General features: G+C 39.6%; 1 protein-coding gene across 8 annotated transcripts in view; it reads right to left on the bottom strand.

The window, feature by feature from the left end:
- ahnak (AHNAK nucleoprotein) overlaps window positions 1-12,037 on the bottom strand; it is a 31,348-nt gene extending 19,311 nt beyond the window's left edge. For 7 of the 8 annotated variants that reach the window (XM_079351942.1, XM_079351946.1, XM_079351945.1 and 4 more), the window contains exons 1-5: window positions 11,767-12,037; window positions 4,473-4,536; window positions 727-785; window positions 402-558; window positions 59-282 (exon numbers count right to left, since the gene is read on the bottom strand). In XM_079351942.1, the coding sequence (XP_079208068.1) occupies window positions 59-282; window positions 402-558 (381 nt within the window). In that variant the 5' untranslated portion in view covers window positions 727-785; window positions 4,473-4,536; window positions 11,767-12,037. Of the gene's footprint in view, window positions 1-58; window positions 283-401; window positions 559-726; window positions 789-4,472; window positions 4,537-11,766 lie in introns of all 8 variants that reach the window. The other variant, XM_079351943.1, reaches the window with a different exon arrangement.
- Between the last annotated feature and the right edge of the window lie 1,947 nt (window positions 12,038-13,984).

Below are 13,984 nucleotides of genomic sequence, written 5' to 3'. Positions count from 1 at the left end.
CTTCAAATGAAGATTGATTAATTATTTGATTTAATAGGTACAGGAAAAAATGACTTACAAGGATAATGTCTGGACTGGAACCTCCGAAGCGGGTCTTCCCTTCCCATGTCAGCGTGCCCATTGGTGAACGGCATGGTGTACTCAGAGGTGAGCAGCAAGGTGATTTGTCTCTGTTTTGTAGTTTCAGTCCAACTTTGTGTCGATTCAATGTCTTCAGTAGCTCAGCTGTTTCTTCTGAGCTCATGTTATCAAAGTAGACAGTGGCGCCTACTATCTGGTCACCTGTATATTAAAGGAACAGCAGCAAATATCCTTTTTTATTCCCATATCGTGGATTCGTTCAAATGCAAGTGTGACTGTCATTGCTTCATACCTAATAGTGTGGAGAAAAAAAATTCTACCTTCATATACTTTTCCAGACCGTGCTGCCGGAGACTCTCCTTTGACCTCCTTGACAAAAATCTCTCCTTCACTAGTCTGTTCAATAGTCAAGCCAGTTTTGTCAGGACCCTCCCAGTCTGGAAAGAGCACCTCTCTGGTTTCCTCCTCTTCTGCCATCTGTGATCACAGTCAAACAATTAACAAATAAAGAAAACATACACTGATCTGGTAAGCTTTATAATCATAGCCAAGAGCCAAGGGCTCATTTAGTATATGTATTACAATGCTGCTAAGAAGATGAAATAAATAGTCAGGAATTGATTGTGACTTAAAATAACACAATACCTTTATTTCCTTTCCCTCGATTTAAGCTAGGGTGTGATGGAAACTCAATCTTGGTTTTCCTGCTGAAAGAAGAAGCATTATTTAAGCAAAAGTAATGACAATCAATGAATCCAATTCTGTTCACAAAAGCTTTCTTCTTCAAAATGTTGTTCAAAACATTATGTACTTATCTTAATTTAATGTTTTTCATCCTTAATTCGTAATTAGGGAGGTTTGTAGGTCACTATACTGAACACTAGAGGGTGTGACAAAGCTTTTATAAAACACAGCCCCAACCCTATGTCAAACACAAACTATCAACTACCTCCCTACTGAATGCTGTTTTGGACATTTTCTTTCAGTCAAACCACACCCTGCCCTGAGGAAAGCAGCCTGTTCCTGCATCAACACCCTAGTTCTAATGTCAATAAAGAAAAAAATTATAGATAAAGCTGATCTGTCTGTTTAAATGAAAATACACATAGTAAGGCAGAGCAGCATCTTAACACTTAAAACAACATTCTGTAACACAGAAGCCCATCAAGAAACATTGGATAAATAGCAAATGATCAGAGTTTCTGGCTTAAAATGTGTCCTTTGGTAATTTAGTGACAGCTGTATCTGTTTTAATAAAGATAATATATTTCTTGTTGTTGTTCTATCAATGTATCACAAATTAAATTACCTTTAAAGACAGCTTAGTAAGCAAATAAGTCACTCATTCAGTGTAATTGATAATTTACTCGACTTTATTCTGCTTGCTATATTGCATAATTTCTAAGCAATTACTCAATAATTAACTTTTTTGTGATATTTATACATCCATACTTGGGGACCCAGTTCTACCCAGCCTCCTCTTTGTAGTTGGCTAACCGTCATTTCATTAATATCAATCTCCAATTACACAAAGCTTTTAAAGCCATGTGTTTCTCGATAGCCAACAACGCTTTACATGTTCTACAAGACGTTCATGTATCATTCAGTAACTTTTGTCAAAAGGGATGTTTTTATATACACACTCATAGGGAGAAATTTAAAGTTTAACGTCTTGTTCGTACATTTCCTGCGCTGTAATTGTTTTAACATTTTATTTGGTCAGTCCTACAAGTCATAATGTGATAGCCCTGAAACAGCTTTTTGCTGTATTTTACTGCAACATTGGACTCTTTCAAAGCTACGTTACCAGATCCATTGTTGAAGGAAATCATTTTACTGCTGCCTGGTACTCACTGCATAAAAATAAGCAGCGCTTCAGAAAATGTCTGAAAATGTTCCTTTAGCCTTACACCAGCCGATAAAAGTCAACTTTACAACCTATTAAATAAGACAAAAGAAACATATCAGTTGGTGCTGACTGGCTGTCTGTGTTTTTATGGGAGCGACTTGACAATCAGAAAACAACTTGAGGATAAAGTGTGGGGATTTTTCTTTAAATGTCTTTTTTGCTTAAAACGTTTTAAGAACAAGTCTTAATACCCTTTCTTAGCAGGGAAACAAGAAAACATTGACTATGAACAAACTTTTAAGTAAGGATTTGATTTTTATTTTATTTTTTACTGACTTGGTTTTTACTGACTTTTTTACTGACTTGGTGCTTTACCTACAGATTGTTGATATTATTTGGTTAACACTGCCATGATATTGTACTCTAAACAAAATAAGTGGTTGGAAGAAGACATCACTCATGTTTACACTCATTAACTCATGAAATATACAGTCAGCTTTGGGATGCATGTTCTCCTTTGGCTGGACTTTATTCCAGCCAGTAATAGATGTGTGTTTGTGAAAGAAAGGGCAAAGTGAGAAAGCATTAAAATGCAGTTTTGAATCCCAAAAGATGTGCAAACTGGTCTTCCTTGTTTGTTGGACTGTGTCCTTGATCACACAACATGCTATACACCAGTTAGCATAAGTCAATAATAGACTTGTCTGTTACATATAAAGCCTTCCCTCTAACATACGTATAACAAGAATCAGTACTGATGAAATGATAATAATAATAATAATAATAATAATAATAATAATAATAATAGAGAGAGTACAAGCAGCCAATAACACATTTAAATGTATTATTTTTAACAAGCAATCAATCTTTGTCAGTATAGCACCAATTCATAATGATATAAGGGCTCATGACAGAACAGCAATATGCTGAACTGCTTACATGTTTAAATGTAACCTTATCTATACCAAACCCAACAAAAATGTGAAGAAAACAAGATTGCTTGAAGTGCCAAAAACAATATTTTATCCAATTAATTAATGTAGATCAGATTCCACCAAAGTCAACTGACTACCAGTTAACAGGTCACCACTCTGATCGCAGCATAGCAAGGACTTCATCAAAACCAAGAGGAACTGTTGCTTTCCCGATACACCGCCCTTTTTAACATTTAGTCAGCGGAAACAGACAGACATTTTTCCCACAATCAAGATTCCATCACATTGCAGGGATTGCATAGAGCGATGCAGTATTTTAGAAGTGGGGGCAGTGAATAGTTATTTTCACACTCAAACAAGGCTCATATTATAGTTGCCTGGATTTGGTCTTTAGAAGAAAAAAAGGCAGTCCCTCAGAGGGAAAGCAAGGGCAGTATACATGAGTTTACAAAAATTCCCCTAAAGCAGAGGAGAGAAAACTGTTTTCTTATTCATTACTTGAGCTCTGCATTTGTTCTGAAACATAGTTACCTTCAAAAAATAGAAACTTTCAGCTCCTGAATTTTAAGTAGTGGAGGAAGGATCTTTAAGAGAGGGGGGGTGAAGCAGTAATGAAATGCTAAGAAAAAGAAAGATAGTCAATAAGAAAGTGTTAAAAATGGTTGTGAAGTGGTTCTCTGGAATGTGAGGCAACAAGTTGACTGTAAAGGGGAAAAGAAAAAAAGACAACATGCTATTGGAAATATGGCCCAGCTTACATATTGACGCTTCAGCGGGCATCCTAAATACAGTGTTTATTTGCTCTCTTTCTTTACTCTTTAGTAAATTCAGTCTCAAATATAAAACCTGCCCTCTTTACAAGCTTAATGAGAGAATGACTTACTTTCAATGCTACATTTGACATTTGAGCACAGACCAAATGATTATTCTACAAAAGGCGCTGAAGGGAATCATGGAGGCAAAGAGAGGTGGTTGATCTCGTTTATCTTTCATGTTTAACAACAGCCTGGTATATGTGCTGACCAATGGTGTGGGGACGACCAGCCAAATTAAAAGGTTCTGTTTACTAGAATTCAACCACAGAGCATTTCTAGATATGCCTCTCTGTCCTGTCATATGCGTGCACATGCTTCAGGTTCTCTGTTGCTCTCTTTCTCTTCTAGCTTTGGCTTCGCTCCTTTGAAATAAATTGTGCACAGTAGCCTACAACAAACAGTTAAAGCAGCATGATTTTTTTTTTTTAACCGAGTTGATTGTTTCATAAGAAGGGGGAAGGGGCTCTAGCAGAACAGGTGGTGTCTGGGGGGAGGAAAGAGAGGTGCAAAGAAGAGGCACTGGGAGCAGAAGCAGCCGAGTGTCAGGTTTCTACAAGGCAGGCCTTTCACAGCTGAACAGCAGTGTTATGACCTTCCAGGTTCAAAGGAGGCTTTGCAACAATCATTCCAAAGGAGGTTTGGCGTCCAGTCACATAGCAGAACTCTGTTCTAAGGTGACTCTGCCTAGATGGTCTTGAAATGGTGGGATGGGTATGAAAAACATACTTTTCTTTGTTTAACTTCTGAACTTACAGATACGTTATTTCTGGCATTAGATCGAAGGAAACTTACCTCGGATTGCTCAAGCAAAGCCAAGGGCTTCAGTCTGATGCTGTGGTTCTTTGATTTTTGACTTCTGTTGAAAGAAGAGCAAAGGAAAAAAAACATTTGTTTAGACAACACATTTAAGAATGACTTATAAGGCACTGTATTGTAGAACACTGTATTGCTGCTGCAGAGAAGCTCTACTTCTATCATGCTTCATCAAAAGAAACACCCCCCCAAAAAAAAAGACAATCCTGAAATTCTCTGTTCATCTATCTTAAGCAATGACTACTCATGTTTCAGTCACAGGTTAGAAGGCTAACAGAATCCATAACTCACATACAACTCACTGCTTCAGAGTCTTCAATAATTAACCCGCAAATAGTAGCAATATTTACCCTGCAGGTAACAACACTCCATTTAATTGAATAAATCCTACAATGTATTTGTGTTGTATTCACTTCTGGAGATGGAAAGATAACATTAACACTCTATCTCCCAAGTTTCCAGTTCAGTTTGATGGATTAAGGGGAACTGTTGAAGGAAATGTGTTTCAAAATACGCTTTTGAATCCCTCGGCTTAGTTTCATTACTCGGGTGCGAACCGTGAGATAAGACCGCTCTACCAAGGTGAAAATTATAAAAACCATTGCAGTGTTTGAGCAGAAATAAGCATCCGCAGAAGCAACTTCAGTTTTCAAACACTGATGCAACTGTATACATTATTTTTGTTGAGTCAATGTTACTTTTACCCGTTGTGACAAGCCCAACATCTTACAGGACTCACTAGGATTATTGCTTCAACCCACAGGCACATTGCGAAACAAAGCCTTCTCTTTGTCCGTCCCAGTACAAACAGAACCAGACTTGATGTGTATACAGACAGGCATCTGCCGGTGGGAACATGTCCCTCAGAAAAATTCTTCTGAGAAAGGCTCTCCAACCCCATCATTAACCTCCCCCTCCCCAGTCAGCCCTGTTCACTGCCTTGTTGAAAATTATCCCCAATAACTGTGTTTGCAAGACCCTAACCAGTTGGGAGAGAAAGTTAGTACACATGTTCCCATAAAACTGGAAACTCTGGTGCAAAGCCTCAAATGTTTTGCCTTTGTGAAAACTGTTTTGATGTCCTTTTTTTTTGAATTGGTTGTATACAAAAATAGATAGGACATAGCTGAGATAACTGCCATCCAATCCGTGGTTGTCTTTTTGTTTGTGTTAGGGAGCAGCTGTGTACACTATCTAGCGCATACTCTTGTTACAGAGACGTGTTAATCAGACGGCCATATTGGAAGTTAATCAGGTGAAGAGCTGACTGTAAGACAGTGATGTATTTTTGGTGGTTAAAGTATGGATCTAAAGTTCATATCAGATAAGATTTGCTTTGATCACTTGTAAAAAATGTGGACTACTAGTAGGTTGGTTATTTGACTCTGAAAAAGGTGCTTCTGACTTATTATTGAGAGATGTGTTGATGAAAGGGGTGTGATGTAATGTCCAAATATATGATGTTTAAACAGTCTCATGCATGCAGAAATCTTAGCAATGTGCTTATCTGAGAATACAAACACAAAAAGATAAGACACAGACTGCACCACCTTTTGTTCTCGGTACCTTGGTGAGACCATACTCATAAACAGACACACACACACCATATGCATACACGCACACAGAACTGAACACTGGGGTCAAGTGTGGTCAACAAGAGTGCGACATGAAAATAAAAGCACATGCCGTGTTAAAGAGGAGAAATACCACGCCACAGTCCCGAGGCGGATCAGCTCTCTGTGTCTCTTTGCTGGGCTTGCAAAGGGAGCAGTTCAGACGGCCCCACCCAGGCCTCCAGTCTCACACATTCCTTGATAGAGCCGTCAGGCCAGCTGGAAGGGAGCCCAGCCTCTCCCCGCAGTGACTAACTCCAAAGCAATGTCCTCTTTCTCTCTGACTTTGTGCTGCCCACCCTGCACCCTGCCCCGAGCCCCCCCCCCCAGTTAGATTACCACTCCCCCAAACCTCCAGGTTCTGCTCAAATAAACAAGAACACCACGTTCAGTCAAATATGCACATTTAACGACACCCTAATAAACCCTTAAAGTGAAAGTTGAGAAGTAACGCGGGATCCAATTTCACCCTTGATGTTGTCAACATGTCTGTTGTGTTGGCTCCACCTATTTTCCAGGTAGATCCAAAACGCATAAATCTGCTTCTCACTGCTATCATTGTCCTTCTCACTTTGAGTGTCTCATCTGCCTCGAGGGAAAATGCCTAGACTGCTAAAACAGTGATAGTCTATCTTTAACTATGTCACAGCACTCAGGAATTGATCAACTACGCTCTAGTCCATCAACCAGGCTGAGTTTCAAATCAAATCAATTTGGCAAGTAAAAAACAGAGAGCGGTGTGTCAATGATTAGCTCAATCCTAAAGGAATCAGAAACAACACTGCCCTTGAGTGATGAGATTTGATTACAAACAAATCAAAAGGCCTCAGTGAAGAGACGAGCAGTGACCAAATTAGTCTTGTTGTCAAAACAGAATGGACTCCGTGTTCCTCTGGCTCCATTCTAGCAAGTACAACAAATACAGAAGGAGACATAACAGGCCAGAGTGTAGGTTCACTCTCCCCTCGAAAACACAGATAGGACATGCATGTGTGACACATATGAAAAGGAATGCGAGTCAAAATAAATGCTTCTTTTCTGTACTCCATAGTCTACATAGCCTTAACCACACCACAAGTTCTGCACAAGACCAGAGTCTGTCCATGACGCCCACTTGGCCTGTTGTTGTTTAAACTATTGTTACTTTGGCAGAAGTTTTGAACGGAATGGAAAATTTCACTGTACAATCAAGTCCAGGGGTTGCTTTAAGAGAAAACTTAAACTTTTTTTTTTTTTTAATCAGAAAGCCTCATTTTCACATCAGGACTGTAAAGTAAGGTTCTACTCTGTATGAGGCTATAAAGTACAAGAACACTCGTGACTCCTATCATTACTTATTGTTCTCAACTACACCCTAAGACATCTGAGATGGGAGGGTCTAGCTTTTGATGCCCTCTCTCCCGAGGTCGGTTCAATATGTGCTACGGTTTTGAGGAAAAAAATGTATGACTTCTTATCAGGCTGCATCTCCAACTGAACTGCGACACTCCGTTATATGGGACTACAAAAGAAAATAAACATTTTGTCTGAAGCTGTAGTTTAGAAAACAAGGAGTGATCCTTGGGAGGTGATTGACAGGCAGTGTCAGTGCCAAGAACATTGCACAATTGACTGATTTAAAAAAGTAGTTGGTTGGCAAGTTGCAGAATAACTTAAGGAGGATGCACATGTTAAAACTGGCATAACTAGCTACAGTGGGAGAGGCAAGTTTACAAAGGTAAACATTCAAAGCAACGTTTTATAGGTCAAGTCATTTTTCTACCAAGCTAAAATTTTTGTTTTAGTCATCCGCAGCTGTTTTTTGAATGGTAAATGAACTTGAGCTTATAAAGCGCTTTTACACCGCATGTCACACCTACCCATTCACACTCATTCAGACACTGATGGCAGTGGTTTTTATGTATATTGACCATCACACTTAACTAATCCCTTTCATACATATCCATATGCCTGGCCCAGCACGGGGAGCAATTCAGGGTGTTCATTTAAGGAGCAGGATACAATAAAGTTAAGTGGAGAGATGGATGGCAGCAAGAGCAGTTAAATATATTAATTGACACAATTCCACCTTCGCTGTTGAACTTACAGCATGAGCACAGCATTAGGATGTATACACATACTTTACATCTAGAGCCCTCCAGAGTAGTCCAAAGTTGTTTAGCACAAGAGAGCGTTGGATTTTAATCAGTGCAGTCCTTGTATATCTTGTGCCAGACAAAGAAACGCCTATATAAAGCTACATGTATTTCTGAATTTACATTCCAGGCCTCTGCTGCCTTGACATTTTGACCCCATCTTTCCAAATAGAGTTTTTGTAACAGATGCTGCGTGTCATTCCTGCACAGGGTAACATAGCATTTCAGCAGGAGTGGGGGAGTAGGTCAGACAGTAAGTGGGGGCAGTTAGGCTGTGCCGTATACTAGCAGTTATGTAAGTGTTTTTGTTTTTTTTTTTGCATCGCAGATGTTTGGCAGAGCTTTGGTAAAAGTTATTGGCTTATCAGAAAAATTATTCACACCCCTCTTATGCTCTATGCTTGCAAAAGTTGCACCAGACTTTAAGCTGCAATAAACAAGTCTGGATTCCATGCATGTGCATGGGTGTGACAACAAGGGGAACACTGCTGATGATAGGTGCTTCCCAGCGCACACTGAGGACATGCTGAAACATTCCAAAACAGAGCTGGGTGGATGAAAAGGGAGTGGCTACTGGGTGGATTGCATAGAGTACTCAAACTCTACAGGTTGATTTTTATTTGCTGCTGAAGAAACATTAACCTTTGCTCACTGGAACAGTTGTGTATCTACACATAGGCATTTGCTTTTATATCAATCTCGCATTCGAGGATGAGCGAGAGCCCAGCATTGCCTCAAATCTAATGCCTAGTGTAAAAAATAAATAAATTAAAGTATGATTGCAACACCTTCCCTCTGTTCAGTTAACTCACCTCCCTATTTGTCACCTCCCCGCGCTGCCCTTCCTTCCAACCACCCACTCAACAAACCCATGAGGAAATGGCAGAGGAAGTGTGTGAGAGACCAGTTTCTTTCCGTTTAACATTTGCTGAACACCACTCCTCCTGTCTGTGCTGCCAGTCATCAGAGCAAGAACACATAGTAGTAATGCCACAGTGCTGTGATAAATATCTTAACACTGTCAAGCTGAGACTCTGAACCAATACAACACGTCCTTTTCTTCCAGCTAGTGAAATATGCTGTTTGTCACGTTGATGGCAAAGGCAACAAAATTAGCTTGAGTGACAGCAGCCAGCGTAAGCTGTCATGACTGAGCAAGATTTGATTACTGGAGCTTGTTCCAAAATGTACATCGTGGTCTCGGAAATAGCAGGAGTCCTACATTATTTAAGGTTACAGCATAATGTAGCCTCTGTATTGGTGCATTGGTTGACAGTGCAGGAATTTAGGCAAACATGAATCCGCCCCAGGCAAAGATGAGGGCACATGAACCAACAAACATTTTAGCTACATGCAGTCAGAAACCAGTTATGAACATTTCAGCGCTCCGAATGTACGATTCATATAAATTATATCTGATTATAAGTTTATATTCTTGCTGGCAGTGAAGTCTTTGTGGCATAACATCCCAGAGTACAACATGAATATTCCAAATAGCCGGAATGCTTAACATGAAACAGCCCAAATGTCAAGCTCCTACCCAAACCCATTCTAGCCCTGTGTCACCATCTGGCACGGCAAAAGGTTTGTTTCACAATCACCTTCACAAGAGCAATTTAAAAAATGTTAGCCATTTGCAGCTGCTGGGTGCTTAACACAACAAAAGTGTGACTTCTATGTAGAGGAAGTGAAAATTAGCTCTCCGTAACACTCCACTGAAATGACTTTTGGGTGTGGCTCGAGGGAGCAATGGAGGACAGGCAACGACACACACAGCAATATGACTTTCAGCTGATCAACAAAGTGTTATGTCTGGTCTGTGTTTCATTCAACGTTTTGCTCATCTTGAACAAATGCCAGGCGGGCCATTATTTGGTTATCGTACCTGGACATATGCAGTGACTGCTTGAAATGATTCTGTGAGCACGAAGGACACATCTCAGCTTTATGGACAGATTAAAAAGTGTTCCTCTCTTTCTCTAAATGTGCGAAGTCTTAGCTTCCCCCTCTAAGCCCCAAACCTGGTTTCAATTAGCTTGTCTTTCCAAACCACTACATTCCATTACTCCCCTCCTTGCCCTCGCCCCACCCATCCCCCTTCACTTACTCACTCCCTGACTTTCTTCACCATCTTCCTCCCCTTACTCTCTCCTCCACTGCACACTGTGGCTTTCTGCCTATGTTAAGAGACCCAAGGTAAAAAGAAAGACACATCTATCTCTGTCTAATTTAAAGAAATGAAAAAGAGGCGTGCCTTAGAACAAGCAGAACTGATTTGTATCTAATGCAGATGTGGTTGGACAGAGGGCACATATAAAAAAAAAACATGTTCATATCGTATCAAAGACCTTCAGAAAATGTTCACAGCATTCCACAACACCAGACAAAGATTCCCTTGGTCCCCTGTGGCTCCGACTTATGACACTTTAAAAACAGTGAACAAGTAGAAAAAAGCCCTTATGAGTGCTTTAACATCTCGAGAACCTATTGATAGCGTGTGAAGAAACTTTGTATATGTTTCTATTGACCCACTGTGTCAACCGTCTGCAGCATGTAAGGGTTTTTTCCTCTCTTTTTTTGTGCCTGTAAAGGGTGTGCCTCGGAGAAGAGACAGCAAAGCAAGCAGGGAGGGAGGGACAAAAAGGGAGGGGGTGGAGGGAGGTGAAAGAGAGTAATCCACACCCAAACTTGTTGCAGCTTCTCATGGGGAAGTCTCTAACTTTACTTATTGTGTGTTAAAATCAAAAAGGCATTGGAAAGATTAAAAAATCACCTGGAGGATAACATGAACAAAAACATTACTTTTTAAAACTCTCTGTTGCCTCCTCATGAGGTCTATATTCCAGTGCTAAAGAACAAAATCTGCCATCCCAAAGACGCGGGTTATGTCTGCAAGGGACATCCACGTTGCACAATAGTCCAATCATGCCACAAGTCTTTTTTCATTGCTATCAGTTACTTTTTTTTCTTCATCATATTGAATTACATCATATTTCTTGTCCATAAACATCCAGGATAAAAAACCTTTGTGCGCACTTGAAGAAAAAAAAAAGTGCGCAACTCCAGTCAAGTCCTAATTCATGTGGTCGCTGCGAGAACACACCCACTTCTCATATCCTGACTTATTTCAGCATGTATAACAGAGGATGGTATTTACTCACAGTTGCTGTCTACACTTTACAGAAAAGCACTCTAGTAATAAAACACATTTTCTCTTCATCAAAATCTTCCCTTTAAAGACTTCCCTGTAGGAAAACCTTAGGAAGCCTCCAGAGAAAAGCAAATGCAAATAAAGTAGGACAAAGTCTCTGCAATCTTCCTGCTGATACTCAAGCTCACCACAATATCACAGTATAGTCATGAAGATACGTTTGACACTTTTACAAGTAATTTGTTTGAACTTTGCAATATTGTTGGATGTGATTTGCTTTGTTAATTTCAGCAGTGTTAAGTTTAAAACCAAAGAAGTACACAAAAAAGTTCACAAAAGTGTCAAACAAAGAATGAAAAAAAGTGCATATTTACCTGTGCGCAGTCTGTGCGCCCCGAGAAGCCTCACACCAGCTTGAGCATCCTTGAAAACGTGTCCTCTTTCCTTCTACGCAGCCAAGATAGAGCACTGCCTCCAGTCACAACTTAGCAGTATGTGAAGATTCTGTCACTCTTTTCTTATTTGATCAACAAAGTTTCCAGGGCGTTTTCTGCCCCTCTCTCTCTCTCTCTCTCTCGTTCCCTCCCTCCCTCTTCGTCTTCTCCAAGTTGACTTAAACTTTTTTTTCTGTGCAGCTGCTGCTCTGGGTTGAGCAGAGTGCCTGGACAGGGAGCTGGGTAGGGCTCCTGATTTGCAGAGGGAGGGGACCGGTGCGAGGGAGTGGTTCTCCTCAGGCTTGTGACCACCCACTGCCTCTCATAGAGAGCTCCAATACAATGCAAAAGTAGCTTCAGGTTAGTTCACCATGCAACAACGAAATTCACTGCCTTTGTACCTACACTTATCACCTAAGTTTTACCAGCACTCAGGGAGTTTGAACTGGCTTTCTTCCAAAGTAGTTATCCTGTATAAGTAAGCCACAGCCAGTGATGGAGAAATAAAGACTTGTCTACTACATCTCAATATATTTAAGTCTGAGACTGAAGAACAGAGTTTAAATACACCACAAAATGAGTATCATGTGATAGAAGACGACATAAACATGTTATTACAGAGGTTTAACTAATGTACAAAATCTGGCAAAGAGTTATCATTAACAAAATGACTCAGGATTGAGGCCTTTACTTACACACAAAAGTCAGTACGTGTGTGTGTATGTGTGTATATACAAGACTTCAGATTCTTTTTTGCTTAGTTTTGTTTGAACAAAGCCCACCCAAGTCTCTGTTCACTGTAAGGAGAGCATGTTATTATTATTATTATTCTGCTTCAGTTTTTAATCAGTGTTTGATATTTCATGCTTTTCATAGTGAATTTTTTAAAAATAATTTACACGTTTTAGTATATATTTTCATACATTTAAGAAAAGCTGTATAGAAGAGAATCTCAGTAATTTTCTGTCAAACTCTTTTTTTCGGTTTAATTTTGCAATAAATTGTTACATGACAGACTTATTCTTGGACGACACTCCTATGTTGTTGGTACTGTTCCTCATACGTTGTTATTAAAACACATTTTAAGAATACATTAGAGAGCCATGATGTACTGAATGGTGATCCAGTTTTCCTCCTGCTCTGAACATTTCCGTTGGCAAAGAGATACAGGCTTTGTCTCTACAAGCTCAAGAGCAGGGCCAGCCAAAGTAAACAGGGCTCGCCTTACTCACTTACAGTATTCTATTTCATTGGATGTTACTGTTTAGTTTTGACAAAATGTATGCATACTCTATAATTTGACTATTTTTTTCTACAATGCCAAAACAATGCAAACAATCCCATGTAAAAGTTGGTGTAAATTGAATGTGCATGTCTGTTTTGTGTTGCGGAGAAATTAGGAAAGGATATGAGCTGTTGGGACAGAGACGTATTGGGCGGTGTCTTCCAGCCTGGGATTAAAGATGATATTGGCTCAGAAATGTAGAACTGTTAAAGGCTTATAGATGACAATATTTGATAAGGCATTAGTTCTGCAATAGAGTGGGACTCCCAGCCTTTTTGTTATAGTATATACTGTACCTACACAGCCCTGTCAGATTTACACCACATGATTCTATTATACGTCTTCCAATGTTAAACGTTACTTTAACCATCTCTTCATTGTGGGAATCCATTCTTCAAACATTTGATGTTAACTTTTAGCTGTAGAGTCATCCATCACAGTGAGCTATCCTCCAAGCATACGACATACTACAGAATACTTTGAGCCAATACTTTGTCTGCCAGTTTGCCATTACAAGCTGTTTAAATGTATTTTATACTGCTTTTGGCAAACCATTATTGTATTTTAGCTGGGATTTATCCCGTTAGCTAGCTATCTCTCTTTCTTTTTACCTAAATCTTCAAGCCATTTAAACATTTTATTCATTTGTCTTGACGTATTTATATCTTACTTCTGTGCATGGAACCATCTATAATTATAAATTAAAACGTTAACTGTTACCTATTGATTTAGTCTAAGTAGCTCAACTAGCAATGCCTTAGCTACTTATCTACTTTAAACAGTTATATATGACAATTTTGATTGATCTACCAGATCACCAGCTAGCTTTGACAGCTAGAGGAGAGGAGGTTAGCAAGCACTTGGTATGCTGTG

This window comes from Symphodus melops (assembly GCF_947650265.1).
Source record: "Symphodus melops genome assembly, chromosome: 9".
Classification (NCBI taxonomy): domain Eukaryota; kingdom Metazoa; phylum Chordata; class Actinopteri; order Labriformes; family Labridae; genus Symphodus; species Symphodus melops.
This window is presented reverse-complemented; position numbering and strand designations above follow the sequence as displayed.